General features: G+C 38.0%; 1 protein-coding gene across 21 annotated transcripts in view; it reads right to left on the minus strand.

The window, feature by feature from the left end:
* Rg (A kinase anchor protein rugose) overlaps positions 1-27,606 on the minus strand; it is a 414,732-nt gene that overhangs the window by 211,489 nt on the left and 175,637 nt on the right. For 3 of the 21 annotated variants that reach the window (XM_072006229.1, XM_072006277.1, XM_072006167.1), the window contains exon 1: positions 22,656-25,637. The exons of 17 other annotated variants lie outside the window; for them this stretch is intronic. In XM_072006229.1, the coding sequence (XP_071862330.1) occupies positions 22,656-22,859 (204 nt within the window). In that variant the 5' untranslated portion in view covers positions 22,860-25,637. Of the gene's footprint in view, positions 1-22,655; positions 25,638-27,606 lie in introns of those variants that run through there. One more of the 21 variants, XM_072006326.1, reaches the window with a different exon arrangement.

Consider the following 27,606-nt stretch of genomic DNA (forward strand, 5'->3'; position numbering starts at 1 on the left):
GTACGGATGACACGCATCGAATGTTGGCTATTGTGTTTCCTCGAAAGACTGAACATCGTGTCTTACAAGCACTACGCCACTCTCTAGCGATTTTCGTGCGAATTTCGTTCATCTTTTTAACAAAAAGAGAGGAACAAAGAAGGTACTGGCCATATAATCAGAAGAAAATAAAAATACGAAAGTGTAAAATGTTGAAGAAATAAAAATATAACTAGAAGTTTTAATAATAAATTTTTTATTGTTTCTATAGTGTAGTTTTAGTATATATAGTTAAGTATATACACCTGATACGTAAATTTGTAAATTTAATTAGAATTTAATTTAGAATTGATTATCGATTGTGTAGGAATTGGAATTAAATTATAATACGATTGAGTGTTTGTGTACTTTTGTACAACAGATTAATTTAAGTAGATGAGCAAATTCTGGCATATCTAAAATTTATTACGTCCGATAATAATAGAGTTTAGTAATTTAGTCTTTTCAGATTTAAATATACAATGCAAAGTATCGCAAATCTAATAAAACTCTTTAGTCAATTGCATATAACAATCAAACTACAGTTAGGAACCTAAAAGCTCAAGTTTCTAACTGTAAATTTCCAATTACTCTACTTGCAAAGCAACCAATATCTCGACTTGGCGTTGTGGTAAGAATTCGAGTTTCGATCGACTACTGATCAAATACGTTGAAATGTTCGCAGACATTCTCAATCCCTCAAATTATTCCAGAAGAAGAATGTTACTTACAACAAATATTAAAACAAAACAAAAGCAAAGGAACTTCTTTCGACTACACTGTCGTTTCTTCTTTATAGTATAATTTTTTCATGAATAATTTGTACGATAAGTTATGTATTCCGAGCAGTAGAAAGCCAAAATTATCGAAGGTTTGGTAAAAGACTCGCAGCGTTCAGTTCTCGGAAATGAATTTCGCTTAATACCCAAAAGAATCGTTTCATTTCATCGTACAATACCTATATAATTTGTCGCCCGCGTTTCACAAAGGTTTCGACAAACAGAGGGAAATAATTTCCATGAAACACGGTCTTTTCCGCGAAACAGTCGCCTCTTTGAAACGAACTGCTCAATGAAATTTCCTGCTCGGATCGTTCGATGCACGCGTTAATCTTTTCTCTCGTCGAAAAGCTCGTCTTCTATCCGATCGATTGCGTGTAACAGTTTCCATCGAAATACACTCTCGAATGACAACGTTCCCGTGAACCCATTTAAATTTAGACCACTATGGGGTTGGGGAAACAAGATCCTTTGTAGGTGAGATCGCTCGAATTTCGTTCGTTCGACGATAAGGTCAGCCTCTCTTAAAAGTGGCGCGTTTAAAGGAAGTTATTAAGGGGCTGATGAGTCCCTGGATCGACCGTTCGCCCGGAACCAGACGCATCGATCTTGTATAATCGTCTTAAAACAATGCCAGCTGAATTTTTACCATGAAAATCGTGGAACAGTTGCAAATTATCCCACTGCGTATACTCAGGTTCACGAAAATATTTGAATATATCTGGAAATCTTTTATGAATATATTATGTGTATTATACGAAATATTCAAAACTTTTATTAGATAAGTTAAATTTCATTATATGATAATATATCTATAAAAGTCTTCTAAAAGTTCAAATACTTTCGTAAGCATGTGTAAGTTTGTATCATAAGTAACTGTTAAGATAAAGGAATAATGAAAGAAAAAAAAAAATTGTAATTCACCATTAAAGGTAAAGCTGGGTAATTCATAGGATAACTGAAACTAGGGATTACTTCGAATATGCAGAGTGGATAGTATACATATTAATTAGGGAGTAAAATTTACATTGGAACTGTAACAACGATCATAAAGATTTGCTTCAGAATGCTTATCTTGCCTGTTCCTGAAATTAGCACTTTATACGCTCAATTTTACAATGTAGAACACTGAAGCTATCTTTCTACATACAATAGTATTTAATAGGTTGTTTCTAGTTTATTGATCAATAATCAGTTTCCCTTGCTTTGTGTATTTCTTTAACTTTCCCCTTTTCAATTTTATAACATTCCCATAGTAAGAACTTCCCTTATTTTAAACCCAGCTCTCACAAAAATCAAATTGCGTACGAGATAACCTAAGAGGCAGTTAAAAGGCAAGAATTGACCAATCGATTATCCCCGTTTCGCAAAAAAGGAACCTTATCCTAGAGTAACTCTGTCAAGTCGAGCTATGTCTTAGGGTCTCAATAAGCCGGCGCGCGATACTAATCTCAGACACGAGGTCAGAGGAATCGGTGGAGGTATATCACGGTAGTCGGTCGAATAGCCGCATTCCTTACGCAATTTCAGCTGACATATGTCGTGTAATCTTTATCAATGCAATTTGGCTGAGATTGGCCGCACATCTTCATCAGGACCGGATGGATTCAGCGCCTGTTCATTGTACCAGTTTCGTGAGGCATACAACGAATGATGGTCCGAACGAGTAGGGGCCATCATCATCCATGTCGAACGATGTAGCGAACACGTCGAAATAAAATGGGGCATTCCGTTTTCATTAATAAAATGGCTCGCGAGATGCTTAGAGACGTCTCGCCTTTATTTGACAATGTTTTGTACCGGTTCGTTCGCGTTCTTCTTCTTCTTTTTTTTTTTTCGTGCCTTTCTTTGTCTCGCAAGAAATCCAAGCGTGAGGTATTTTCAGTAGTTCGTATCCGGGGACCTGACACGTTTATTTCCGATGAACAATCCCAGCCTGAACCATTTCGGATGCTATTCAGAGAAATTTGTATTTTGGAAATAAGGGACGTTCTTGGAGCGAAGGTTAGCAGAAGTTGCTAACCTGATTGTTACTGATCGTGCATGTTGGAAACAATTGCGAGGACACTTTTGTTGCATGACCTCTCTTCATCAAATGAATATTCTCTTGTTCGTCGTAATAATATCAGTAAGCAAGTTAAAATATTGCAAATAACGTATACAATGTATACACAACCCATAGCTGTACAAACTAGACAACATTGTATGTTAATGAAAAAGTACCATATAAGTTAATTCATCACTAGTTTACTTTTTGCATTTAATATTTTATCTTTCTTGGAATCATTCCATTTTTTTTTAAATAACATTAATAATCTTATAAAAATAAAATCTATCTATTTGTTTAAAATTAATTTTTCCCGTATCCTTTTAATTTCGTATTTAAGCAAGTTTCTAACGAAGGAATAATTTAATCAACAATTCAAATTCTCATCCCTTGTTTCACTTCCTTCAGCTACTCTGTTAACATATTTACTCGTGCACTTATACACCTCTATCTACATAAAATTGAAGAAAGTAAAGAGAGTTATAAAAGAAGAGACCTGATATACCTAAGTAAAAGGATGCAAAAATTTCAATTACCTCGGAAAGCCTTTTAACAGAAAGGAATTTCATCAAATTTTTGTACATATAAAACCCTTCTTCCTGCATACTAAAACAATTACTTTAAGTAACAGCCTATATACACAGGCTTTCTCTCTTTCTTGTTTGACATATTTCGCTTCGAAGACTCCGACCTTAAGCCTTTCAAACAAAATTGAGGTTAAATTTAACCTTCCCTCGCAATGTTCGTAGCTTATTCAGATTACTCGATCTATGAACCCGGAACCTTTCGTTTCTTGATCATGTGTTTTATAAATTGAGACACCCGGACTATATGTTCTTCCACCCTGATCCCAATACTAAGATAGTTATTGTAGATAGATAGAAAACCCTCGATCACATCTTTTTGTGTACCGTGGAATTTATCTCGCATACCGTCATACTCGATAGAATCTGAACAACTAAAAGAATAGGGGTCAGCTATACCCCTATATAGGATTAGTTTTTAAAAATAGCTCTATTTCGCTTTATCTTTTAAATTATATAATTTTAATTCTAGTTGTAAGCTATTTCAATACATATTTTGTTACAGTTATTTTATTCTTTGAGTTATACAATTTTATCTATAATTCTATATATATATATATATATTATATGACAAATGATTATATTCTCCTGTCACTTATCACATTATTTGCATATTTAATTACGGATTATTTAAAAGTAATTAAATTTACATGAAGAGGACTGATGGTTTTGGAAATACGACAGCGCAGCTAAAACAAACTCGAGCTTTAATAATTTATACCATATTTTCGCAATGAACAAATGTTATATGCAAATGTTCGTATTAATTAATATCCTATAATCCCGTCACATTAATAATTTCATTATCTCTACAAATTTGGCTACTTCCAAACAAATATCAAGTCTCAAACTAACGTGAAAATACATTTTAAAGCCAGGTTCGCACACCATATTCGCACGCAACGCTCACAAGTTCGCTGTCCAGATTCGCACGTTCGTTAAAACAATGCACATCTTTCGAATATTCGTAGTATACCTTGGAAGCATTAGACCTGCTACGCTTGAGCGCTACGTTTCATAAATTAAAGACTGAAACTCTGTAATTTAATATAAAACTATGAAACCGTGAAAATCTAATCTAATCTTTCTCGAATAATTAATTCGACCAGTTAAATCGAAATGAATCGTTATCCAGAGAGAAGTGTCAGTTTTATGCACTTAGAAAAACGATGGTAGTGTTTCAAGTGATGAAAGACACAGTTCCAGGTTCCAGCACGCTAAGAAAATAAACGTTCATTGCGCGGGATGTTTACGTGCACTCACAAAGTATCATCATTAACAGAGGCCGCGTACAGGTGGGTAAATACGCTCAAGAAAACACAAACAAACGTTCTCATAGGGACCAATATGCCCGAATAATTTTGCATGTCCTTACCGCTGCGAACGTTTTCGTTTAACCACGGTAGAATTCAATCACACGCTCCAAAAATTCTCTAGATATCCTAGTAAACGAAAAAGAACGTTATCCTATGAATTTGAAGGAAGAATCAATAATTTTTTAAGAATCGATGGTTTCAGTACAACGCAACTACGTTAGTACTTGATACTAATATAGTGCTATATAAAATAGTGATGATACTAAAGGAAATAAAGATCCATTTTTACTTATAATACTTGAAGATAACATAGATTATGATGAAATACTGAAATTTGCTTTCCTTTTACAGGAATCGTTGAAAAGTTGAAAGAGTTATTGAAGAATCGAGTTTTAAGAAAATTGGCAATTAATATACTGTTACAAGATTTCGACGGGCCATAGAGTGAAACGTCAGAGCTAATGCGTATCGTAAGAGGAAATTAAAAAAATTAGTACTTCTTATCGATATACAAAATATATCTATACGCTACTAGCTATAACTATTAGACTTAACTCGTCAAATTGAAATTTTCTAGCCATTTTATTACTGTTCTGTAATAATATTATTGTTAAATATATTTTCATATCTAATGTACTATGCTATCACATCACGCTATAATTTTATAATCACATCAAACTTCTATTATTCGTTCTATAATTCACGTGTCTCGCCATAAAATTGAAAGCTAATTGAATTAATCCACGAACTGGTCAGGCATTAAATGGAAGCAGGGGCTTGTTATCAGCCATTTGGGCGCGTTTTCACGAAGCGGATCACGTGGCGCCAAAAGTCGAAATGCACACTTATTAACGGGCGACCGCGCCGGGTTCCGTCAGTGCGGATATGTTTGCGGCCTGCATCCTGCCGCGGACATATTCTCCGCATAACAAATAACTGCCATTACGCGTTTATCAACCGGCTGCACGCAGGTTAATAATGCACGTCGTTATAATATGCGGCCAGCATGAACGCAATTACCCGTCGGATACCTGTAGTAATATTAAAATTCAAAAGGTCCTTTGTCGCGTTGGAAAAGAACAAGCCATCGATGCTAAAACTATGAAATTGACGATCATCCCTGATTAGAACGCGTTTATGAAGAGATCGCAGAGGTTTAGATGATATAGGATTGATAATGTACGTGGATGAAATTAATATTATTCATTTTATTAATATCTTTTGACATTAAGTTTGGAACAAATTTGTCGAAGGAAAGGCATCTCCATATCCATTCAAATGCATCCTCAAATCCATTCGTATTTTAATACTTTATTTAATAACACCGATATTAATTTTGTTGGCAATAGATGGAGATTTTATGAACCGTGGAAGTCAATTCCGTGAGAATATAGCTTTTTTTAAAAAGTAATAACGTTTCATGCGCATAATGGCGGAAGGGTTTATATTTTGTAACTGTATAAAAATTCCATTTTGTATGCATGTATTTCAAAGATAATATCTATTTAATTTTGTATCGTAAATGCAGCTATATAGAAGCTGTTATTAAAACTACTACATTATAAACGAGGCCAAAGAGCTTTCATGAAAATAACGAAACATTTCGTTACTTACATCATGAATAAAAAATGAAGCTGTTACAGCAAAAAATTCTACATCTCGAAGAATAAAGTGTAAATAAAAGTGTCTAACAAAAGTTAACCAAAGCGTGACAAAAGTACAAACTAGAAAACGTGAAAAGATATTTCACATTTAAGCTTATGATTATTACTAAAGACAGTCGAGGGAAGAAAGCAACCGTTGCTCGAAAAAATCGTAATGTATATGAATTAAGTCCACCCCAAAAGTTAAATCCTCAGACCGAGTTTCCTATAGATGACCTAAGGAACGAAAGAAATGGCGCGCTACGAGGGTTACAACGACATCGTTATACCTCCGGGTTACTTATCAGTGTTTATTTCCTCGGAAAAAAACTCCATGAAAATATCGTACCTTTTTATAGCTCTTTCCATTCCAAACAAAGTAACAATCTTGGTTTTCTCTCACACTTTTTGCACACCACGAAAGAGAAGAATGTATACAGTTTATCTAATGTTGATAGGTCAAATATTGGATTTTACCTAAAATGTTCAATTCTATTTATCCATTCAATAAAACTACTATTTATCATAGTCAAAAGATTGACCAAGGAACCTGAAATTTTACAGATTTACGTGAGATATTATAAGAAAATGTAACACTTGCCAATGTTTCTGTTCACCACTGTATTTTCTTTCAGCCACCTGGAATCAAATTATCGTAGCGAAATTCCTAGTATTCGACTATTCCAGTTACCATAATCCCCCATTTACCCGATACCAAAAGCGTCCGAAACATGCATAGGTTCAACCCTACCGTGCGCCACGCTCGAAAATGATATTAACCGGAAGAACGCGCGACTCAATTCCAAAACGTTCACTAATGAACGCATATTTCATTGTGCATTAATAATCGCGGGTGGCCATGTGATATTTGCGATCGGAGAGCTCGTCTGGTTATTGTACGCGCCGCCTCCCGTAATTAAGTCTGGCCCCCAGACACAGAAATCTACGCAGAGCTCCCATTGCGGCGCCACCACCATGTCGTCCGCCAATCCCATCGATGATGCGACTCTTTCGTTCGACCTAGTTTCTCTCGTTGAAGCCGCGTTTACAATAATCACTGCGACTCCGAGCAGCCACAATTTTCCACGAGATGAACGAGAGACGGTTAAACTCACCGCGCGAAGAAGCCACGAAACGGGCGAGAACAATGGATCGACAGGGCCGGAATCGCGAAATTGGGTCGTTACGGCCACTGAGATTTAACCAGCTACGATTTAGGGTGCGACAAAGGCGCCTTTGTTTGATGGTGGATGTGCAAGTGGAAAGGAAACTTTAGATTTTTTAGTGACATCGCATTTCGAGAGATTCGAAATTTGAAAGTTCAAAAAATGCAAAGAATGCAGTTGATATAAGTTATAATGTTTAACAGATAAAACAATTTTCTATGTTTCAGTTTTTCAATTACATAAAAGATACATGGAAAATATGAATTTATATAAATATCCGCGATTTAGTATTCTAAGTTTCTATATGTACGATATTTACGAGAAATAAATCAAAGGGTAAAAATGTATGAAATGTACGTAATACACTTTTCTATAAGGGGATAGTCATGGCTATTATTATGTCCACAAGAGTATGATTACATGTGCATATGCATATATGGGTATGTACATCTCTCTCTCTAATGAATGAAGTTTCTAACAGGCAGATTTAATTAATCAATTAATTGGCATTCAAATGGCACCATTACCTCGTTAATCTTCATTAATACTATATCTTCATATCGTATAAATACTACCGTTCTCGCACACGTGATTTTCGTTTGAATCAACATGAGTGAAATGCGCTTAATAAATCCACTAATCAATAACGAGACTCGTGTACCAAGTAATCTTCGTAGTAGGTTTGTGTACCAACTATATATATTTGCATACAGGATATTATTAATATTATCCTTTGGATCTAATAAATCCAGTTAATCAATATAGATCGGATTAATTATCAGAGAATTTTTCGTCTAAAGATGGAAAAAGTTTGAATCTAAAGATTTCATTCGCCGCTTCTACCAGTTATTGCGCGAAACTTCTCCATCGTTACGTAGGATCAACAAGTTTCTCTTTGAAAAAGTAATTAGTAGGTGATGGTAGTATTTTTCATCAAATCGTAGCGGATTTATCCGTACCGAGCATAGAACCGTCGCAGAATCTCGCAAAATTTGGTCAAAATACTCTCCGAGTCGGACGTTCGAGCGGCCTACTTGATAATCCGGAGATTAATAACGCGGTGGTTCCCGCGGTTTGTTTGCGTCCGCGAAGATGAAAAGCACTCGCTGCGAGTGGCAGCCGACCGCGAGAGGGCAACGACTCGCTCGGAAACGAGCGTGTTCTCTCGAGAACCGAGAGAACATTACACGAAACCGCTTTCGAGATGAAAAATCATCGGTCCAGCTTCACGGGCGCACCGAACTTTTTTCTCCGTTGAAACGAATAAATCTGCGGTGTATCTCCACGAGAATGGTAAAAGGAATTTCCCATAGAAGCGAAATATGCGAGCTTCATTCGATTAGTTTGCTGCCGTGAATTCACTCTTTTTCTCTCTATCGACTTTCTTCTTGCTCGATTTGTAGTCCGTCATATCAAAGTATTCGATACACGAATTTTAGAAATATCTATGTTACGTTCGTACATCTCTGTAGTTAGTAAAAATGCAAAAGAAATTTTTATACAACAGTTGATGGGCTTAATGGCGGGAATTTAACGAAATATTGGAATTTTTTCTTTCTTTCCTTTCAATGGAACCGTTATTCCTCTTTTCTTCATTGTTCATTACTTCTATTATTGCCATTAGAATTCTTTTTTGCAATTTTGATCAAGGTTCTTTCAAACTGCTGTACATAAAATCTGTATGAATCTATGTATGAGGACACCATCTACATATGTATATTGAGATTTATACGGAAGCTACTGCAATAGTATTATACGAATTAATTTACCAAATACCAGAGCTATTCAGAAACAATGGATAGGAAAGTGGAAATGTATCATAAATTGCAGATAACGAATATAGTCGACTAATTTCCAACAAAATTGTTGTTGCGTGACGCTATTACTCACTCGCAAAGGCTTAATCAGGTTTGCGCAAAGGTTTATCAGCCAATCGATTGTTTCAGTGGTGAATTTGAATGTGTTACGAGGATTTATTAAATTCGTATATCGAGGTTCTCCATTGTTCAATTTTAATAATAAAATTAGGTCACAACATGGAATTTCTTCTTTAATTTTTAATTAAGAATTTCTTCATAACTCTGTAATATCACGTATTATTAAATCAATGGTACAAGCGGAATAAGAACGATTACGTGTGAAAAGAAGTTTTTGTAATTTTTTCTCAGCTTTCACGGGCATTTTTTTCAGTAATCGAGCTTACCGACCAATTGCGTCAAACTTTGAAATTATTAAAACTACGCAATCTAGAAGTTCGTGATTTTCAAACTTATAACTTCGTTAAATGTTATTACATTGTGACGGCTCGCGTCAACTCGTGGAAATTTTACAGCAACATGACGCGGGTTATATGAATAAGCGTGAATGAAAATTTCAAGAGGTCAGATTTAAAGGAGGGAATTATACCAAGAAAGATAAATTACTATTATTCGCGTAGAATTTTTTACTTTATGAGTCTTCATCCTTCACTTAGAAAAGAAAAGATATGAAGAAGCAATTTTTCTAGAAAGCTACTGATGGTTATAAGAAGAAAACGAACTATCGATTGATAAATTATTTATCGAAATCAGAAATTACACAAATCTGACATTTCGAAATAATGTATACAGATTGAAGTAGTTATTGCGAGATATTAGAAAATTATTCACATTAAAAAAGGAGACAATAAGACGTAACAAAGTTACAAAAAAAAAAAAAAAAAAAAAAAAAAAAGATGACAAAGCGTTTATACCTAAATCATCATTCAGTTCAGTCAATTTACCCGAATTTAAACAGCAATTCTCCCTACTTAATCCTCTTTATACCCGAACTGTCCCGTTAAAAAGGATAGCCGCCTTTTTCATTCTAAACACCGATTCACTTTAAAAACAGCGGACCCAACCACCCTACAAATTTAATAACCGCTTCATAAATCCCCCAAGAAGAGATTCAGATTGAAGGCGTTTCCGGGTTGCAGGTTAAAAATTATTAAAAGTTAAATCTCGCGAGGCAATTTCCATCGCGTGTCTCCTCGACGGATCTTGCTTTTGCTTAAATGGGCGGGGGGCGAAAAAGCGTGAAACGTGTTCGGTACTGAAGAAGCCGATACGGTTCGTCGAGCGTCAAAAGCTTAGGGACCTAGATTCAGATCTGTCGAGGCGTTTGCGTTTTCCACGATCGGTGAATTCACTAAAAGCAATGAGCACTCGATTCGCACTTGCGCGTGCTGAAATTAAGACGCGCACCTTTCATCCCTCTTAATCTCTTCCGTCGCTCTACGCTTCCGTCAGCTGCGTGACCATGGTTCTACATAGCGAGTCGAACTTTGATTACTGCTCTCGCATCTGCTTTAAGTGCGCGATCGAACTTGTCTCCAATTAAAAATCAAACTTCTTAGACGATCTAGCATTTGAAATTTACACGGGCGAATTTCAATGTTCTAAGCTGTTGTTGAGATATGTATGATGACACAATTCGTCGAGCAAACTTGTGGAACGCTGACCGACTATACGATCGACACTGCGCTGTTTCTTTGTTTCTTTTTTTATCGGCGCGTTTATTATTGTACGTATGAGAACTGACGACACGACGATGCGAGCTGAGTGAAGATATTGAGCAGGTTCGTTAGTTGGTTTAATTTCTGTGTCGTTTTATAACGAAACAAATTAATTGCCATGTACATGAAGATTCAAACGACATTACATTTATCATCTATTTACTTATATGCAACGCTCGTAATTTAACTGCAATCACATTGAAATGATGGTTTCAATTGGTTAGATTTGGAAGCAAGAGGTGTTTCAAGACTTTTTAGTCGAGAATGTAACAAAGTGCTTAACATAATCTATCCATGGCACACTTGGTGATAGACGGATTCTCGACGGAAGGCGAGCAGATAGCATTCCAAAGCTGCGAACAAGCCGGATTGAAAGCATCGCGGAATTCGAACAGGCTTTGAATACATAAGTGGCCAGCCACCAAGAGCCGGCCGTGTTTATTGGCAGCGGATCGGTGTTTGCGCATCCGCTAAATGAAACCGTGGATGTCGTCCGTCGTCGTTTACCCAGTAAAAACAACGCCACGCTCCTGAACTGCATTCACGGTGCCTGAAATTTCGACGTTCATTTCTATTTGCCTTGCACCGACGACCTCACGATTCAACCGCGTTTTCATTCATGCCGGTCGATCGATTTTTAAACAGTCTCGCTGCGACTTGGAAATTTTGAATTCAAAATGGAACGAGTAAACCACATAATGCCATGCAAACGTGTTTGGCCAGACAAATTTTATACGAGTGGAGATGATTGAAGAGATTTTAATTAATACTGCAATGACAAGGAATTAGTACGAGAATACCATACATTAATTTCCTACATAGGTAGAACTGGAGGAAGATTAATGAAAATAAAATGGAAGTCATCGCATAAATGAGACGTATAAATACATCATGATTGAGCATATTTCTCAAGAAAGTAAAGGAGTGCATATGTCGTGATTACGCTACGGATGCTTATGGAAATTCAAATGGAATCTAACCAGAAATTTGTTTTACGCAGTAAATATTATAACGAGTACTGTACTTAGGATGCTTTACATATTTTTACATATTATATGCATTTAATGTATTTAAATTTTTCAGAAACGCATAAAACTCCGTAGCTTAATCACGACAGTAATATAAGTTTATGATATATCAGACAAATGTGAAGTTAAGATCATTCTATGGAGAGAATTCGGTGTTATGAGAAATGTTTTCATTTTCTGCGATTGAATCGTTATAATTAATCGTATATTATTCCTATCAATTGATATTTTTTGCTAAATTTTATAATAAATTATTACATGTATTACAGTATTTCTATCCAAAGCGAAAGCGTATCTTTCAAAGCTATTGCGTTATATTTCGTCATTTTTCTTTCTTCTCTGTGGTACAGACAACAAGTATGTACTCAAACATTGTATCATAGAAGTCAAAGACCTTATACTATTTAAAATGACTGTGATGTTTGAAAAGCAAAGATCCGTGAGTTGCGTATGTGAGTCAAACATGGCTAAAGGGCAGCGAAGGGTTTTTGTGCAGATGTTCGTATTTGTGCTAGTACGTGTAAAGATTCGAGTATCCTGAGGGCGGTCAGCATGCTTTGACAGAGGAGTTTAAAGTAGAGTTCAAGCGAATATGGTAAACAATGGAAGAAAACCAGAGAAAAAGAAAGAGACTTTTGTAGTATCTACGTATGCGTTTATACAGGCTGTTTCAGTTTCTTTCCACCAAACGTTATCGGTATATCTCATAGGCAAAATAAAAAAACTGTCATACAAATATATTTCGCTGGAAGCATTGTTAAAGAGTTATAGCAAACAAACGAACTAAGCGATAACGAACAATGTACGACGATGTGTGACCGGAAATAACAGGGAAGCTTTGCCGATAGACCACGATTGAAGATTTGGAGGAAGGTCAATAAAAATTTAAAGTTTCAAAATTACAAAGTTTGAAAATTAAACAAATTGAATGTTCAGAAACTTGAAGAATTTGCAAGAATTGTAGTCAAGAGTAACATTTCACAATATAGAAGAAGCGAGAAAAAATCTCGAAACGCAGCATAAATAGACTACAAATCCATCATCATGGACACAGTGACACAGATCGTGATCCGAACAGCCACCGTTTCATTAATCTCGGACATACACAAAGAAGTTAACACGGCTGGGATTCAAATCGTTCGATCAAATTCTTCTCTTACCATCCTCGACAAATACACCGTGAAATATTCGGTTTATCGAACACACACGACTTCCGACATTCGGACAAGATGTGTGATACATGAAAGTCAGGGAATGCAAAGGCGGAAAAGGAAAGAGGTTAGAGAAAGAACGTTTGACCTATATACAGCTACGTTATTAAATTATATATTGAATATCGAACAGGCTATCGAACCCGCGTATATTTCTTCGTGAGTTGGCTCTATCCACTGCTAGCCGAGGGTACCAGTTCGAATCGAGTCATCGGTACGCTCGACACGTAATCCATAAAAAGACTTCAACAGCGAAAAGTTTCGATCAATTACGTGTAAGTAGAGGTTGGGATTAGTCACGCGAAAAACGCTTCAGTAATCACGATATTTACAAAATATCAAAGTTACCAACCAACCAGATGTTTTCTTCCTCTTTAGCCGAAGCTTTCCCGGACTTGAGACGATTTAAGCTTCTTGCTTCGCGACAGGGAGAAGCTTCACGCGGTAAGCTTTGCTCCTTTCAACGAGACGACAGTGCTCCAGCGCATTACGAATAGCACTGTGGTTGGAAAGTAATTCTTTCTAGAAATCTGTGAAAAATATTATTTATTTCTTATTGTCGCTATTCGTCTTCACTCTCTACTTCTATTCATTTTAACGTTAGAGCTGCTAAACTCACGGGTTTGGGATACTTTGTTTTCAGAAAAGACAACCTGTAACTATTGTGTTTAATTAGGAATTTTTTCCGGAGTAGCAAGGGGATTTTCAAAAAGCCGATTATCGTCCGTATAAATTCATAAAGCTATTCATCTAGAAGAGTGGAGTTTTCTAACAATGCATAAACCCTCCGTCATACCTATGATGAGAAAATCATATAGGTCACTGAGCTAGAAAATTTGCTTTTCGTCACTCTTGGGTGCCAAGGACTCGAGTCTCAGTTTCATTCCTGGCGTGTTACGTCAAAATACAGTGGCGGATGATTTCAAGTGGTTTCATCAGTCTTCGGTATTGGAAACCTTCATTAAATTTTCATTCTTCTCCGTTCATGACCTTTTCCTACAATAAATATAGTGCGAATGCTATAATACGTACAATGATGTGCCAATACTTTTCATAGCTATTGTACACGCATTTCCTTTTAACGTTCCAACAAAACTCCCAACTAAGAATCCTCTAAATCGCAACATTTATGACACACCGAGCTACGAATTACGTCATTTCTACGATAATCAAACGTCGTTGGAGAGCGTCGAGCCGACAAATACAGAAAGATACGATAGAATTTCCTCGTGACACGCAAGCGTATCGCCATTTAAAATACAATTATTACACTGTTGCATTACCGAACTCGTGGAACGGTTTGCACGCACGAGGTACTGTAGGTACGGAACCACCTGTACCGCTCGCGGAAAGCTATGCATATAAATCTATTATTACGAGAACGCCCCGCAGAGGATACGAGCATGCAAGACAGAGAGACAGAGGAAGTAACAGGGAGGAAGATAGACTAGCGGAACACCTGGAACGAGGTCAAGTCTCGAAGACACGAGAGCGTATTCTCTCCGAGACACGAACGGCTGTCGCAGATGCGCACATCCGACCGGGATCGGGAAATAACGTCTCTTTGGCCGCATACGGGATAGTAGCAGATTCCCCTGTCTCCCTTGCTCTCGAAGAGGCTAAAATATCGGTGAAGTTTCGTCACCGACAGTGGTTCTATCCCCCTCCTCAAAGAAAGAGCCGACCGCGAGACCGCTAGAGCGCTACAAAGGCAGACTCCTTTAATTATCTTGAACGGACACCTCACAGAGTTACCCTCGCGATCAGGTAATTAACGTTCTTCGATCGTCGTACCAGAGAGATTTTCATCTTGTAGGAACTTCGTTGTGGTCCTCTTTCTTTCGTTCGATTTATGAGTTCGTGAATTTATGAGGGTACGTACTAGGGTGAAGTTGAAGCAATTTGCGAGCTGGAAATTGGAGATTGGGTGTGATTTTGATTAATTTTTGAGTGATACTGTGAGATTCTGAAATATGATATCCAGGTGGAGTTTGGACGTTTCCAAACTTTTAGTCGCTGTTGTAGTTCAACAATTCGTCATAAAATATGACCTATGACGAATCTTTATTTCTTACAAAGAATGGAGAAAGGAGATAATCCTCATTTGCTAAAGAGAATTTTCTATCGCTTCTCTCCGCCCCATTAGAGATTCAACTTATCACTCTTCCTGACCATTATTTCTTAAACTTCCGGCTATTTAAAAACCACTTAAGTTTATATATCTACACTGAAACATTTGACTTTTATCTCCTTTGGTAAACGTCTGTTATAAAATTCTCAAGCTACCGTTTTAACAAAAATCGAGAAATACAAAACAGAAATTTAGCGCAAATAACGAAAAGGCACACTCCACGCTTCAGATTAAAATTAATTACAAATGAAGGAAAAATGTATCCATCCTAAAAATCCTCAAAATATATGGCAAATTTCGAGTAAACAAAAAAACTGCCATTAAAATGCAGAGCCCTTTATAACATCCTCAAAACGAGTATCAATCCACGTGCGATCAACCCCAACAGTAACATCATCGTCGCTATCCCTTTAGCACGGATATGCTTGCGTTGTCACGCGTAGTAATCCGCGATATCGGATGATTAAATTTCCATGAAACGCGAATTTGATTTTCCAAATGTAAATAGGTGGAAGGGGTTGGACGAGGGTAGTCGACCGCGATTTTGAAGGGACGCTCGATAGGATGGGCCGTATATTTTCGAGCGGCTCGAAATTTTAAATAAACAACGAGCGAGCATGCGAAACTGGGGATTTCCCCGTGAGTGATTCGATTTTCCTGCGGAAAAGCGGGCTATGCTGTCGTTCGATAATAGCCGTGTGAATTATTTCTTGATACCCGCACGGAGGGATACGCTTTATCTCCGCGGAGGTTTACGTCGAAGTTCCACGATTGTTTCCCTTAATTCCGTTTCGCCTAATCCGGTTTCCAATTCAAACTTTATTAAGGAGAAAATTGAGGGAATAGGATGTCCGTCATGTTATTACGTTTCCTATAATCGTGTAGAAGATAATTTCGTCTCTAGAGAATAATTGCGTAAGCATAACAACAAATTTCGAACAAAAATTCGCAGACGTCAGTATTTCAAAAACCATCTCACAATTCATCCATCTCACATCCGGATGAACGTTAATACCTCTTCGACGTTAAACCACGAAACCACCTGCAGTCGACCCTTTAACGAGAACTTTATTAATACGAACTTGCACGTAACAGAGTGATGAGAGAGAGAGAGAGAGAGAGAGAGAGAGAGAGAGAGAGAGAGAGAGAGAGAGAGAGAAAGAGAGAAGGAGGGCAAGAGCTGCGACGGAAGGATTTCAAGAAAAATTTACTTTACGATATTAGAACTTCGGTTCGGTGGAAAGTTCATAACTCAATATTGCGGGCGGACTCCCTTGATTGACGAGAGATACTCGTTTGGAAAGTCTACGATCGGATGTAATTTAATGCATTTAGTGCATTCTGGATTATCGGTGATCCATAATTATCGACAAACTCTCCATAAATAAGCAAAGTTACGTTCATAAAATTTTTCAAAATTTTTTCATAAAACCGCGTAGTAATAAATACCCATGAGGAAATAATACCGTATATGAATGTACATGAAATTTAACGCAAAAAATTAGGACGTTTTCGTACAATTGACTAATATTATTAGCGAAATTTTACAAATCGCAAATTATAAGAAATCAAGTCCTATAAATTCTTTTACGTAATAGTAGCAAGTTTGGTAACAAAAGAAACCAAATTTTACAAATTATTAATTTGTAACTTGTCGATTTAGTAACATTATTAGTTAGTAAATTATTGCGTACGAATCTTATTGTCCTCTTTGTGTGTTAATTTTCCCTCAGCTTTCATTTTAACATAAAAACTTAATAATGTCATCGATTATAAACGCGTTAATTTTTCCCCAACACAAAATGTTTTGCCATCAAAATACAGGTTCGACTTTCGCTGCATCATCTCAAACCTCCATTGAGACTCGCATCCGACCCTCGTTACGTCACCACGCCAATAACTTTGATCGTCAAACGAGCTCGCCGGGGTAAGTGGTTTTTTCTTGATAGGGGGCCATCGCGATTCGTTCGTTTCAGCCGGCCGTAGCCTACGGCCAGAACGGATAAAAATTCATAGGCAGCCTCCTCTCGTCGAGATGTTATCGTCACCTTCGTCGCACCCTTCGTCACGGCCGCGCGAAGGAAACGAAGAATGCCAGCCACTCGACCGAGGAGGAACGCGACCATCGTCAACGACGTCGCTCACGGATAGACTACAAAATACATGTACCGCGGCTATATGTTTAAAGGCCCTCGATGAAAACACCGGAGATTCTTCCGAGGAAGCTTCACCGTCGTGTTAAGCCAGGTCTCGTGATAAATGGAACTTTGAGATTAGGTTTTTCAGGAACTGAAGAGCGAAGATCGAATGGATTCTTACAGGGTTCTTTATTTTCATTATTTAGCAATTCTAGTCGAGTGTTTTCGCAATTATAGATATGGGATTGTTAATTTGATACCAGATTAATTGAATTAATTTTCAACACATAGTATCGGTTATGAGAATTATAATATCTATCAGTATTTGGTACAAATCAAACGCCATTTTGAGATATTTTCTCATTCGCAGCATACGTCTTGATACGTAATGTATTCTTGCTCATGAAGAACATCGAGTTCCTTCGACAGCAATTGCGCAGAATCAAGCGAAAAAATTTATTTCATACTTTTAATTTATTTTTGTATAAAGAATTAGTTCCTGTTCACTTGCATCCGATTACACGCCCTTATATGTATAACGGTTCATCAGTAACTTACGCGCGTTACATTATAATTAATTGTACGAAACAGTTCAAATGTGTACATTCTTTCATGTTTATTGCAACGACCATCTAGGAAAGATGTAGTGAATAACGTCAATCAAGAAGTAACGTGTAATTTTGAACGACCAACATATATATTTATCATAATTGCACGGTAAAGTAATGAAAAACCGTGAAAAAGCCAAAAAGTGTGCAATCAGACTTTAAAGCGTTGCAAAGTGAGAATCGAAAAGTTAACGAGTTAGAACCAGAGGGTCGAAGAAAGTGTTTAAAAATCGTGTCCCTCTCTACGTCTCTCGTCCGTGTCAGCCTTTCAAGAGAAATTTGCTATGATATGTTTGACTTAACGCTAAAAACTTCTCAGCTGTAATATCCATATTTCAAGCTTCCATTGAGCGTTCTTGTTTCCACAAAGATTTAGTTTCCACCTTAAGATCCCAGGTATAGATCAGATGAGTTTTTGATTATGATGAAGAATATTTTAACATACAACATTTTTTATTTTGTTTCGAAATTTAATAAAATTATTTAAATTTATATTATTGTTGACTACACAAAATATAGAATTATAGATTCGTGCGTATATATAATCATCACTGTTCGATCGAAATCAAACAATTTAGAAAATTAACAGAGAATAATATTGGCAACATTACAATCCTCGAAATTTATGTGGATATTATTGTAACGTTGACTGATGATCGATATCTAATTTCCATTCGTAATATATCCAAGTAATAATCATTATCGACTTCAATTAAACCGTTCGTGATATAAATACAGCCGTTGATTATAGGTAAAATTACAACTGGTTAATAGTAAAAATATAGAATATTAAATACATTTTTGAGGATCATAAAATATCTATAAACTAATACACTTAAATTTATAATGACTATATAACAATATATAATATATGATGAGTAAATAATTAATCAGTAATTTAACTAAACTGTAATATTAAACAGTGATATTTTCTAAAAATCAACTAAGTGGCAATGAATCTTTAGCAAAATTTAAATTTCTAATACATGACTGACTACATATGCTATGCAAAAATTAACGTGTGCCATCACGTTATAATAAAATTAAATTTCTATAACATTTAATACACATTACCCATTACTGTTATAATGACAATTTCCACAATTCTATACTTCAATAATTAAATTGATCCCGTGTACAAACATGGGTATGCTTTTAGTCGGTCAACGATATGTTAATTATCAACCACAAAATCTACCTTTTCTAGAAAGTACTAAGAAATAACATTATAAATTCGACAAAATCACTTAACATAACCAACAGTTAATTCACTTCATCATTCGTCATTCGAATCGATTTTCCATTCGCCGTTCATTATACAAGCCATCGAACTCGACAAACAACATTCAAATTTAACAAAAATACCATCGAGCAATTAACTGCAAATCTATTCACCCGCGAGTGTTCTAACCGTTTATCGCGAGCGAAAATAATTGCCGCGAGTGCAAACGAAAGAACGCGAGAATCGGTGCGCGGTTTCCGGTACCAGGGATTCCCAAGAGAAGCCTGGTTCTGGCCCGTTATCCGATGAAATTAGTTCGGCTAGCTTTCGGTCGAGAATTATTCCGCGCAAAAGATCGCGCGCAATTTGCATCGGAGCGAAGCGATTAAAATTCTTTGACCCAGTTGGTTCTGGGATCGGAGACAGGAAGCGCAAATAGAAAATTTCTTTCGTAGAGAAACGAAAACACTGGAATGGGATCAAGTTCAATATGTACTCACAAATTCAAGTCTAGTACGAAAGTTCCACTTTGGAAGATTTGATTACTACTCATAAGAATTTATGTTTCACCTCTTCAATTGAGGAGCTGTTGGAAAAATGGAAATTATACAGTGGCTTATGAAAATATTGGAACACGTAGCATAATGTTTACGCATGTATTATACGTATTATATAAATCACTGTGAAACGTCATTAGCGGTGTAACGAGTAGACCGCGAATATTTATGCGATTTCATATTTTTATGAATATAACTAAAAAACTGGAATCGAAATAGGAATTTGTTTCATGTGAATATTTCATACATTTCAAATGCATAAAAATTCCCAGTCTAATAATGAGACACCGACTGTCATCTACATGACTATCTGCAGGAGATACGAAGTAAATGCGTGTTTAATTCCATCGCTAGTGCCCAGATTCTTCTCTTTTCACTCTGGATCTCCTTATCCCTATCGAACGTCGTTCCCACGACTTTCCCGAATAATTCTGTGCACCACCGAATTCTCATTATCGAAGACTTGACGTCGGCGATTTGTTCGAGTGGTTTGCACGTTGACGATAGGAAGACGATGCGTTTTTCGTGGATATCAATCGCGAGTTCTCGAGGTTCGATTTGTCTCCGTTTTGGGGACAATTGGTTTTGTCAACGAAAAGAAGCTCGCTCGTACATTATCCTCGCGTAAGAAGCAAGTAGAGGTAAGTCGTTTCGAGATATCAAACGCTGGGAGAGAAGACCTTCAAAGGGCAGGAGATTGAAGTGTCTCGCAAACGTAAAGTCCGGTCGATCTTTGTAGAGTACGAAGAAGAGGATTCGCCTTTGTCGGCGAATGTGTGCACACGTTCCGTGCGAAACAGTGCATCGAGGCATCCTTTGAGGGTGTATTAGATCGAGGACGTTTTTGGGGTTCGTTCAGACCGGGTGCTGTTTCGTTCGATTGAATTTAACCGGCCGAGCGTGATGTTATGTGCATCCTAGTGCGAGACGCTTGAGTTTGGTAGTAGTGTTTGAAAATAAGGAGCACGATTACATATTGGAAGTCGTTGAACGCTGTTATGAGACTTCGAGCAGCAATTTTGAAAGTCTGCTTCTGCAGAGAGAAGAGATTTTGGTACGGTGCCCTGCAGATTTTTGAAGTTCAATTTGGCACGCATTGAAAGTCAAGTTTGAAATGTATAGTGTTTTACGTAGTATTTGCTGTGTCCTTTTTCAGGACCATGTACAATATTATGATAGGCTTAAATACCGTCCATCTTTCTGTAGATTTCCAAAATTATTAAAGATTTTAGGTAATAAATGCTAAATCGTATATGATTTAAAAAAAACACTCAATCAACGGGATACTAGGAAATAATATCAAATCTAATAAAATTTTGAAAATCACAAGGATGTAATAAAAGTGAGTAAACTTTATAAAATGGAAGAGGAGTGTCAACCAATTCAGAAAAGCAATAATATCCTACTGTATGAAACAGATACAGATCCTGTTAAAACAGAGATACAAACTAAAGCCTCTTTGAACGAACCAAAATTTAATCCTACTTTCCAGTAGCAAAGTATTGGAAACTCTCTTCGAATCAAAGTATACATATACATATACATATATAACGTAAATCATATACCGTTACTAATAACTACCAGTGAGAGTATACAAATTTTGGCCAATACTTCCATATGTATAAACTCCTATATACACTTTTAGATTAAATTCAAGTTTCACTAATACAGTCATAACAGTCATCTTTCGTTACAGTGATAATGAAATTTCAAAATGTCTTATATAACACATACAATACATATATAAACGTTTTCAATGATAAACATTTTCCTGAGCCACTTTATTTGAACCTATAATTAGTTAGTATGCAAACGATATGATAAATTCAATGGTGTACCAATACTTATCGTAGCCATTGTGTATATTGTTATTCAAATATCACTGTTTGCATAAATGTTGGAAGTTCAGAGACTTTGAATAACTTTTAATTAATTCTTTTAATATACTTCTGAGAAGTAGTATACGTGTATCAGCTGCGCGTTTGCGGCATGTATTGCTGTCATTATTGTTTTCACTGGTACATACTCTCTCACTTCCTCTCCCTCTCTCTCTCGCCAAGTAGACGTCTCTCGAATATCCGGTTAAACAATTTCGACATTGTTCCTTGTCTGCATGTACGCTCGTTAAATAGACAGCTAGCTTTCTGGAGTATCAGTATTCGGTATTCCGCAAACGTTGCCTACACATTGACATCCTTTTCTTTCGAACAAGCCGAGCTATTCGCATCACAGAAACTTTCCAAGGACTTCTCGACTTTTTGACATTCTCTGCCGCATTTTATACGAACAAGAGACTTTTGTCAAGATGTAAATCGACTGAAATATTGTCTTTAGTTTCTTGATAGACAGAATGTAGAATATTGTTTATAATCCTATATTGTTTATAGGGCTTTAATGATCAAAGGTCTACAAAATATTTAGTGTAGTTCCTGACAATGATAATTAATATCTATTATATTTTCAACACACAATACTTGCAAACTATAGTCTATCGAACCTAAAACATTTATTATCAAAATTCCAATAAACAAAATTCGGATTTTTAACTACATAAACAATGACTTAACATGTGAATTTTTAAAACTATCAAGTAGAAAACTATCTTACTTATACACGCAGATTCAAACAACGCTAAACAACGGATAAACTAGAGAAACAATAGATCCTCTTACCGAGAATGCTTTCAGGAACACCAGACACTGTATTATGCCCTCCATCGTGTCTCCCGTTAAGCAAAACGTGCCAGTCAAGTGACGACCCTTCCGGCCGATCACGGAACAAAGGTTGGCCTGCACGAAGGCGTTTTGCGACCTCGTGGCGGCCGTCAGGGCTGGCTGGTGCGATCCGGAGCTTATCAGTCGCTCTAACGAGTCCATCTCTCTTCAATTTTCGTGATTCTGTCTGTCGTGTCTTCTTCGTTCAACCTGAACTTGATCAACAGCCGCTCGTCAACGAGCACGTTCCAACCTCTTCCTCCTCTTCAAACTCCAATCAGCAGAATATCTTTCAATAATTATTCTTCTCTTAACATGTAACTGATACACTCAGAACTGTAGACATACGTATATACCAACGATATAACTTCATACAGCCGAACTAATCTGTCATTTTCTGAAATCCTCAACAGATCAATCGATCACATTAACATTATCGTTGATAACTTCCAATCAATATCGAAACATTCGATAACAAACGATTATTTCAAGTCAGCGCAGTACGGGACCGACTAAACGTAGAACATTTTCGATTCCGTGTTTCCCAAACTCTGGTTCTGATTCTTTATGTTTTCACGGATCGTTGACGCGTGCTGCATCTTCATATAATCGCCTCGAACCAAGCAGTACCTATCCTAGCGTAAAGGAAGTTGTTTCTCCGAGTTTACTTCTCGAAGACAGGCAGTGAAATCGCGAGTTCCCAGTGCCTCAACCGAAATTCTTCCACCTTCCACAATATCCGTTCGACGATAAACCAATGAAATTTGTTTCTCGTGGAAGGTATATCCGGATTCTGTCAGTTCGAGAAACACTCGCAATAAGAGAATTCTCGTTGTCCACGCGGTTCAAAGGTTTCATTCGACTCCGCGCAAGCACGCATTTTAACAAGCAATTCGACACCCCGCACACAGAGTTTCGATCCTTCAAACAGATAACTGACACGAAGGTTTCTTCGGTTCGATTGATCGGAATCTCATTGATCGCGATAAACGGAGCCAGGAACGATCGTCGCACGTTTATGTCGTCTCTCTATCGATTGAACGCGGAATGCGCTCCATCATGTCCAAGTACATTTGTCAGGGGAGCGCGAATTCCGCTCCGTCCTTCGGTTCGGATTAGCCCCGTTCTCCAAGATCACGACGTCCCGTCACAGTTCGGGCGTGACAAATACTCTACGCTTTATTAAGATCACGCGAACATCTTGAACCGTGTAAATGTCCGTGTAAATGAACCACGAGAATTTGCTTAAATTTTCTCTGACAACTGGCCGTAACTTGAAATCGTTAGGGATGTTTCTTGCTGTGATTCAGAATCTTCTCCTGTAAGTGGTTCGTTTAGGATATCCCACCATCCAAAAGTCAAGAATTTATTTAAACAACTTCGAACCTCTAACAAGAGGTAGGTAACGATCGTTGTCGCTGTTTCTTGAATTTAAATGGCTTTCTTCAAGATTTTCCACTACTTTTATCTCACGCGTTGCTGTTTCTTCCAAGTGACACACGCGAATGATGAGTTTGGTATAAGGAAAAGAGATACAGACAAGGATCATCCTGCGACTTAATGCTGGTGCTCACCTGGACGATTCTGCAACCTGCGGGAAATCGAGAATATCGGGGATGGTGTTGCAGAAGCTTGGTTCGAGCGGCGAGGCTCCAGCGTTTGCGGTATGGCGTGACGTCTGATCAAGTTGCACATCTCGTAGCACAGGAAGCAGATACCTATTATCATGAACGTTTCCATCGTATCGATTACCGTTTCCTCCGAGACGCGGAACAGATTAGTCCACCGGGGAATGGAAATGCTGTTGTATCCGCCTCAACGTCCCCTGTATCCTGCTGTTCTATTCTACTCTCCGTTGCCCTGTTCCAAACTCTCCTCTATTATCAATCACCTACAACTGTGACACCAACATACCAGTAAGTTCCCCGTGAACTGTCCGCCACGATCAGAAACTAGTAGCCTCGTTAACAATGTGCGACTTTCTTAGTGCACCTTCGGCTATGATGCACCTTCGATGTTAGAAACGTACGGGCTAAACGTAACCAATAGATCTTGGTACCTTCGCGTAATAATCGAGCGTTACAAACACGATGAGTGTTTACGATCCAAACGTCGACGTTGAAGGGTTTTATCGATGATAGTAGCAACCGATTACCGCGGCGATACCGAAAGCACAATGTTTTCGATGATTCCAGCGTGACTACATCAACATACGCGTCTCATATATAACGAAGGCAACTTCGCACAGTCATCGGTATGCATAGCACTAGCCCGTGAGTAGAACGAAGTGCCAGCAACACACTTCGATGAGCCTTGCACCTGCAGCCTTCGATGAGGCGCGTGCACTCGAAAAATATACACACCGCAGGACCAATCAACAATCTCTCTCAACGAAGGAGACCAGGTGATGTTCGCGTGTCCTTGTCACACGCGAGCTAGTCTCGCTCGTGTGAATAGCAGAGAGGGAGCCACGTAGGAGTAACGAGGAGGGTGGTGGAGCAAAACACAGACCATGTGGGTAAGAGTGGCTCGAGGAGAATTCTTTGGTGTGTCGCTGCGCCGATGGCCCTCGCGTTCGTTTCCCTCCGGTGCACGAGCCACTCGTGTTTCTCGTTCTCCACCGGTCTCCGATCGAGCACGACAAACTTAGGCGACAACTGTCCGCGTCAGCCTCGGCTAAACGCCTTACGCAAAGTCACTCTTCGACCACTATTCTTTCCGCTGTATCAGGAAAAAAAAGTTAAATAACGATATTGTTTTTTCGGATAATAATTCTCTGGAAATTCTTCGCGAAAACGCACAGACGTCGAGAGGCAACCGCGATACCAACCATACGCGCGCTTTAACTGGGTCAACACGACACGCAGTAATCACGATATAACGAGGAAAGCGTGCACGTAGGCGAGCAAAGCGAGCGACAGAGGCACGGTATATCGGCGGGCTCGCAACGGGCCAGCGTATGACTAGCAGATACTCTCGGCGTGAGGGTGCGCCTTCGCGAGGGTGGGCGGGTGGAAACGAGGGATGCTGGGCGACGGCGCGGCCCGCGGCGCCACCCCCGACCCCTCTGTGCTCGCAAAATCCACCAACTCCCTCCCGATCTCTCTGCCTCTTGCGTTCTAGCTACCCTTCCTTTTTCCACCTTTGTTGCCGTCTCTCTTTCTCTTCAGGATTTTCCACTGTCTCGCTCCATTTTCCACCAACTCTCCGTACATCCATCTTTCTTGCCGCTGCCGTTCTTTCTCTTTGTCTCTGTTTCTCGTTCGCCCGTGACTGGAAGCAGCGACGATAGCGTGTCGGCCTTATTCTTCTCCGCCTTCGTGGCTCCTTTCCTTACTTCTCTTCTCACAGACTTAGTCCACTCTCTCTGTTTCGCGATTCTGCAAGGGGTACACGCACGCGAATCGGGTGCTACGCTCGATCTACTACGGCGAGACGTTCGATGCTCTCGCATCGAGAGGAATTAATATCGTCGGACTGGTTCGACGTGTAGGCTGCGGTGCGGCGAAACGATGTTTGGCTGGAAAGTTGCGTAACGGACGTCTTTATGCCTCGTGGAGCAATCTTTCAGTTTTAAGAGATTATAGTCGTGCGGATGATGGAATTATACCAAATAGAAGATGAATTTCAGAAGAATTTGAATCCGTGTTATTTATATTTGTGTTCTAATGTAAAGATTCGTAGTTTCGTACGCGATTGAACTGAAACAGTTCCTTAAGATTTGCTCACTTGCGAACATTGAAACGATACTTTTTAACATTGGTAAAAACACCCAAAATAGTAAATGATTATGAAGCGCGCGATCGATATTTTTCTCTGAATTCCATTCGATATTAATGAATAGAAGCCTTTTTTGTTCTTTGCGGAAATCAGTGGTATCCTGTTTTCATACAAAATACGGGATACCATAGTGCGACTTTGTACATACGAGCGTGTTTTGAATACGCGTTTATGCATATGCAGGATTGATCACAATTTCGATGGCATCCAACTGTTCTTGCTGACACAGACTGTACCTTTTTACATTTGCTACGTTCCCTGACGACTGAATGCGATCTTGCTGACGTTGGTATTGACTACGCTATTTGACAGAATCCCTGTTCGTGACTGCCTCTGTTCTCGTACGTATTTGTATTCCCTGACACCTGAATTTATTTTCACCGATGAACGATACCATTACGCTCCTATACATTATATTCACGTCGCAATATCGACCAACGCGAATGTCTCTGTCGTTGTTTTTCACAACTGGAATACATTCGATTGGAATTTCATCGGTATACAGTATTCAAGACTACTTTCTACGGCGACTAACTCTATTCATCAACGACTAACTGCATTCTTGTTGAGTGAATACATTCTTGATTAATAACTGTATACGCTGGCTGGAATCTGGCTACATTCTTCCCACCGTTCAACTATGCTAGCTAACAACTACTATTCTTGTCGAAGTCATGGTGAGCTTTGATTGTACGGGTTTAATTCCGCTTCCCTCGAAATTTTGTTATCGCCATTTAGTGTATCGTCGTTTCATATGATATTCGATTATGTGCTCCAATAATTTTCGGGTATTACGTTAATCATAAGATATAAACATATTTTCAAGGATTGCTTTGACGTTTCCTCCTCGTAATTTCATCTCGTTTCTTCCTACAATTGCCCAGAAAACGGCGAGGACGATTTCAATTTCTCCTTTTAGAAATTTTCTTGAAATCTTGGAAACCAGTTTACGGTGATATAATTTTACTAACTTTACTCATTGAATACGGAATTTTATGATATTCCATAGAGTCTTTATTCAAAAGTTTCCCTTTGATTTATTTATTTTTTAAAATGACTTTTATACGAAGCATTAATCCTTATTGCTTGGACTAAAATAAATGCTATATTGAACGTAGAAAGTTTCTTT

The sequence above is a fragment of the Bombus fervidus genome, chromosome 1, assembly GCF_041682495.2.
Source record: "Bombus fervidus isolate BK054 chromosome 1, iyBomFerv1, whole genome shotgun sequence".
NCBI classification, from domain to species: Eukaryota; Metazoa; Arthropoda; class Insecta; order Hymenoptera; family Apidae; genus Bombus; species Bombus fervidus.